The sequence below is a fragment of the Triticum dicoccoides genome, chromosome 2B (assembly GCF_002162155.2).
Source record: "Triticum dicoccoides isolate Atlit2015 ecotype Zavitan chromosome 2B, WEW_v2.0, whole genome shotgun sequence".
NCBI classification, from domain to species: Eukaryota; Viridiplantae; Streptophyta; class Magnoliopsida; order Poales; family Poaceae; genus Triticum; species Triticum dicoccoides.
In genome coordinates this window covers 5,229,388-5,235,223 of record NC_041383.1, presented here as the reverse complement: position 1 = coordinate 5,235,223, position 5,836 = coordinate 5,229,388, and the positions used below count along the sequence as shown (strand labels likewise).

At 49.0% G+C, this 5,836-nt stretch overlaps 1 protein-coding gene across 1 annotated transcript; it reads right to left on the bottom strand.

The window, feature by feature from the left end:
- Nucleotides 1–1,755: 1,755 nt before the first annotated feature.
- LOC119367370 (DUF724 domain-containing protein 6-like) lies at nt 1,756–5,209 on the bottom strand. The gene is made up of 5 exons (XM_037632900.1): nt 4,661–5,209; nt 4,016–4,474; nt 3,146–3,646; nt 2,920–2,986; nt 1,756–2,800 (listed from the first exon to the last, which is right to left on the bottom strand). The coding sequence occupies exons 1-5, from the start codon at nt 5,207–5,209 to the stop codon at nt 2,124–2,126; spliced, it is 2,253 nt and encodes a 750-aa protein (XP_037488797.1). The 3' UTR covers nt 1,756–2,123.
- Between the last annotated feature and the right edge of the window lie 627 nt (nt 5,210–5,836).

The following is a 5,836-nucleotide window of genomic DNA, read 5'->3' as shown; positions in this document are numbered from 1 at the left end:
GGAGCAAGGGCAACGACACGCCTAGTGCTAATGTAGCTACACCGCCAGGATCAGTACCGATAGACCCAAGACAACAAGTGCCAGGAGCAGAAGGAGCTCCATTGTTGGTTTACGTGTGAGTGACTTTAGGCCTTTGTAGAGAGAAAGAGAGGGGCTAGCGTTTCTAATGATTAGGAGGGATATAACATTGGCACGCATGACCACTTAAACCTAACAAATGATTAATGGGCTACTTTGCAAAGCTAAAGCTAGGGTTGATTTTGTGCAGTGTCTTGCATTATTTGCACTTCATCAAGTTGGAGAAGATATGCTACTACATTTTCTGTTGGGAACGTGTGATGCTTGGGTATATATAACAATTATATATCCAGACTAAGTGGAATTTCTATATAATTTAATCAATCATCTGAATGTGGTTCGACACTTTACGTTTAGGTATAGATATATGATACTGAAACTTTGTGGCATTAGAAGAATGCCACTACCAAAATTGTTCTTCGGAAAATGCCACCGCAAGGTTCATGTACTTTGAAGCACGCCATGATCGGTGTTTCCCTCGCCAAGCCAGAGAAATCCAGAGCCCTATGCCAAACTCTAAGAGAGTGGTGGTTACATGCCTGCCCTAAATGTGGTGGTTTTGTGTGCTTTTAGTCATGAGTGAGTGATGGTTATATCTGCCCTAAAAACATTCACTACTACTTCCTGAAATATGATCTATTTCCTTTGGCATCACAAGGAAGGAGATTGCGCGGCGGCCGGCGGCTGGTGCGACGGCAGCGGACGCAAGAGGTGGCTAGGGTTAGGTCTCCCGGCTCCCTAAGGGAAGCCGAGCAAATATTGATTGCTTCTTGCTTGATTAGATCGATACATTTCCTCTCTTTATATAGAGAGGTTTACTTGACTCCTAAGTAAACGATAAGATAATTGGGCTAAGCCCCTAATAACGATAAGATAACTTGGGCCACAACCCACTGGGCTAAGCCCCTAATATGACGGTCATAACAGGCTCCATGGTGGTTCAAAACACATGATATAATTAATATGTTTGTTTTGACAGTGATATATAATTAGTACTTAATGCAAAACAGTCTCCCTTTTGTAACTTATACTCTGCCTATGGCAACCCTCTTGTACATTCTTTATGTATAATGCAAAGGCAGAGCACCTGCCACTCGTCCTCAAAAAGATTTTTACATGAAACTAAAAGCCCGATGTAGAAAAAAGAAAAAAAAATGGTAAGCACCCGGTACATCCAGTTTGGGTAGGTACATGGCAATGCAAAATATCAAAGTCTACAAGTCATAGATTATAGACACCAGATCCTGACAAGGAATATATCAACCCCTATGGTGCCAAGAGATGGGTGTACCAGGTTCTTTTCTGTTCTGGTGAAAAAATGGATTTCTTCCATGTTGTTTTAACTGAATCGTAACAGCCATTGCTGTGTGACAGACATCAGCTGCCTGAATAATTTAGCCAACATCAGGATCCACTCATCCACAGTAAGAACCACAACAAACCAGTGAATCCATATTTCTCTCCCTCCAGTTTGGGTAGGCATATGGCAATGCAGAATACCGACAGGGACTAGCATTTTGACAGTGAGCCTAATTTCTCACATTGTATAACATAATTCAGTAGCATGCATCCTCCGAGGACAAGAACAAGACAATTACCGAATGTATGGTAACATCAGGCATGATTTGGAAGGAACTATTAGCTTGCTGGCATTTATCACTTAGCTAAGAGCCCAAAAGTAACAACATACCAGGGTAGCAACATACACAGCCCACACACAAAAGACCCACCAGTGGTACGGCCAACTCCAGGACAGCGCTACGAACTATCTACACGACATCAATCTAGCTGGGGGTTCCCCGCCACTTACCATTGGCAGCTAACTATTCACAGGTGTGCTGACATTCTCCAATCAAAGTCACCGCGGCGCGGCAACATGATCTCTCAACACACGCAAAAGGCTCACCAGTACTACGGCCAACTCCACGACACAAAATACTCGCTATCTACACTGCATCTAGCTGGGCGTTCTCCATCACTCACTATTGGTAACTACTAACTACTTATTCACAGGCATAATGACGACGTGCTCCCACCCACCAAACTCACCGCGGCACGGCGGAGGACAGATTGTTCGCTTCCGCCTTGAGCCTCGAGATCTCCATGGCATTGTTCATCCTCCGTGCGACGGTAGACCTTATTACGTTGCGCACAAGATAGGCATCTAGTTCAAGGTGACGGACAGCCATAGCCAGGGCGCGAAGTTGCGTGCCCAGTTCTTGGTCGTCGGCTTCTTCGCGAGCAATCTCCTCCTCCAGCTTTTTCAAAGCGTCCGGTACTTCGGTACGGCTATTCTTCATGTGAAGTAAAGCTTCCACGCGCGATCTCAGGTCCCCGACGTCGAAACCACTTGCCTCGAGATAAGCCAGGCAATTCATCTTCCGCTCGAGCAGCTCGTTGTCGTCCTCAACACCCAGCCTGTTTATGCTTTCTGCCAGACTAGCAAAAGAGATCATCAGACCTAGTGCCAGTCCTTCATGGAGCTCCGGAACGTGCTGCTGAAACTGATGGAGATTTGGCCGCTGTGGCGTTGTCCTGAATATTTCCAGTGCCTCAAGCTGTGCCCACAATGGGGAGGTCTTCACAATTGGAAGCTGCTGGATTGCTGAGGATTCTGAAAGCTGGCCACTCGTGTGCATGATACTCTCATGCACAGCCACAGATTCCGCAGGCAAGGGACAGCAAGAATCATGCGTTCCATTACCTTGGTGTGATTGTGAACCTGTAAATGGAAGGTATCATGATAAAAGTGCTAGTAACATAGTGAAAGTATTACTGACTTTTCTGTAATCAGTACACATAGATGACTGTACAAATGTACAATAGAAGTCGAAAACTTACGGTCTTCAGAAACAGAGACAACGTTGCTGCCTTCTTCAATGGCTTTAGCATCTATCCTTTCCATTGGCTGCATTTAGTAGTTACAAATGTAAAGAAAGTAATAGCAAATGATATTTTTAATTATCTTACAACTAGTTTAAATTGTTAAGGGGATGCGATAAAAGTAACAACTCACAGTTTCAGGCTTCTCCCCTACAGGCACTGCTGTTTGGAAAGAAACACATACCTTCATTTGTCTGAACAGTACAGTCCCAGTTCCAGCAGTTGACTGCTTATCCTGATCGCTTAATACTTTTTTTGACCCTTTAATACCGGTAAAACATGAGCTAATAAGCGATTGCGTTCCTAATGGCAGGCCCTGTGGAATAGGCCTTGATTGTCCAAACGCTCCAAACAACGAAGCCTGAATGTGAGAAGATGATTGTGCAAGATGACAGCTTGTAGCAGGTGAAGATGAAGAACTCAGACGGCCAAATGATGCCATTGGTGGCAGCGAAGGAGGTGACAACTCAGATCTTGGTGCCAATACTGCATTTCCCTGCTTACGAGTAATTTCAATGTTTTCTTTACCAACAGATGGAGGAGAAATTTGTTCTGGCACCACATCTGCATTCTTCAACTTCTTTTTGTCACGATGAGAACCAGGTTCATCACTAATTTTATCAGAGTCATTATACAAGGCAGCCGGCCTTTTTGGAGAAGTTGATTCAGGTCCGTTAGCAGATTCCTGAAATAGAAAAGGTATTCAAGGCAGGTTTGAAGTAACGTTGAATAATAATTTAACTATGAATAAACCCACATATTCCTAAATCATTTGCAGCTGCTTGTCGTATGAGATGCTTCGCATATACAGACAACATATGCCTATCGTAACAGGATCATGTCTAGCGGTTGACTAGGCCCAAGGGATTAAAGAACAAACACATACAAAGGGTCTTTGGCCCTGATGAAAACAGGGCCGAATAAATGAGTAGCCAAAGCATGGTAATATCGATAAATTTCTTTGAAATCTAAAGCACTAAAATTAAGTTTAATGCATCAATATGGTAAGTGGAAAAGAATGATAGAAGGCAAAACAGAGAATATACAGATGTACCTTCTTCAAGCAGGGTACCCATTTTTCACCGTCCCAGTCACACAGTGGCCTGAGCTGCGTAATTTCAACCCTCAGCATATCCATATGGTCGATGTCATCCAGATCTGTCTTGTGACAATCCAACATTACCACATACTTCTTGTCGGTTCTGGTGCCTAAGACATTCAGGATAACACCAGGCCACCAGCTATCTTCATGAAGGACCTCAACATGACAAGAAGGAGAAAATCTGTACTTTGAGTCAATACGGGTGATGGCACGTGCTGGCCGAATATACTGAAAATCCAGAATCTCAGTAGCCGATTTCCCGTCTTTCCCATTATGCATGTACTTTACTAAGAAATTTGTAGCACCAATCACTTTAAGAACAGCGGCTGGATTCCAGGATTCGCCGAAGTTCGTTCCAGACTGACTCACTTCAACCTGGTCTCCCTCGCTGAAATGAGGAGATGCATTGTCCTGCGCACAACAGGAGTGAGCAACCTGTTACTTCTTAATCACCATCAGAGAAATAAATAGATTTGGCATTCCATCGAGCAGGCTGCGCACGGCGAAGGGCTCAACAGGGTAAGGCATTCTGCCGAGCAGGTGGTGGCGATTTCATCTGGATGAAGGTTAATTAAGACGAAGAGGAGCCGGACTCACCGCCTTGGCAGCGGGGACCCAGCGGCCGGCGATGAACTCGCGGTGCGGCCGGAGGTCCGCCTCCTGGAACTCGAGCGTCTCCCGCGAGGTGGGGAAGGCGACCTGGTACACCCGCCTCAGCCGGCGCCGCAGATCCCCTCCGGCCACCGCGGGCGCCGGGGCGACGGCGGAGACGACGCCGGCCCACCACCCCTCGCTGTGCAGCGCCTCCACCATATCGTGCACCGCGAACCGCCTCGGCGCCGCGCGCGGGGGGCGCGGGCGCACGCAGGCGGCCGCCGCGGCCTCCTCGAGCGGCCGCCCGTCGTCGCCCTCCAGCGTGGAGTAGACGACCGCGTAGCATTTGCGGCTGCCGCCGTCGGAGGAGGAGGAGGAGGAGGGGAGGTGGCCCGCGACGGTGGCCTCGTAGAAGGAGCCGGCGAAGCCCGGGTCCTCACTGCGCACCTCCACCTCCGCGCCCACCGGCAGCATGTCGTCGAGCTCCGACGTCGACGAGGAGGAGGAGTCCGATGGGGTCGGAGGGCGCCGCCTGTAACGGTGACGCCCCATGGCAGGTGATCGCCGGTCGCGGGGGTGGTTCTTGGGGGAGGGAGGGAGAAGGTGGCGGAGGCGACGATGCCGATCGATGTGGGACGGGGGTGGTGGTCTTGGTGAGTGAGTTTCTGGTCGTGACGCGTGGCCACATGGTGGAGTGGCTCCTGGTCGGCGTGGTATGCTGACGTGTCACGTGCCGTACATGTGGGTCCCGCTTTCATAGCACAGGGAGACTTGACAAATCCGACTCCTCAAACACATGCGGACTCGCCCTGCGCTTCCGCGGACAGTAATCCGGTCACGTCTCAAATAATCCATTCTATAACCGGATACCTCAAATCCATACTATTAGAGCTACTCCAACAGGGCGACCCATTTCGTCCGTTTGGGTCGGCGTGGACACAAAAGTCGACCCAACGCGCCGACCCAAACGGACGCACGTCCGCTTTTCGTCCGCCTGCCGACCCATTCCAGGCTCATTTTTGAGCTGGATTTGCGTTGGAGCGCACATGAGACGGACGTGCGCGCGCCTTCTTCTTCCGCGGGCCCGCTGGTCGGTGGCAGCCTCCACCATTTCCCTCCATTCCCCCCCAAAAACCCTCCCACCCGGACGCGCTTCCGCTCCCCCGCCATGGACGACGA

Excerpts from the sequence above, each read along its gene's own strand:
- LOC119367370 (XM_037632900.1), bottom strand. The coding sequence starts at position 5,209 with ATGGGGCGTCACCGTTACAGGCGGCGCCCTCCGACCCCATCGGACTCC. Across the intron at positions 3,647-4,015 it reads GGGTACCCTGCTTGAAGAAG|GAATCTGCTAACGGACCTGA; the intron begins GTACATCTGTAT and ends TTTCTATTTCAG. Across the intron at positions 2,987-3,145 it reads TACTGTTCAGACAAATGAAG|CCAATGGAAAGGATAGATGC; the intron begins GTATGTGTTTCT and ends TACTAAATGCAG.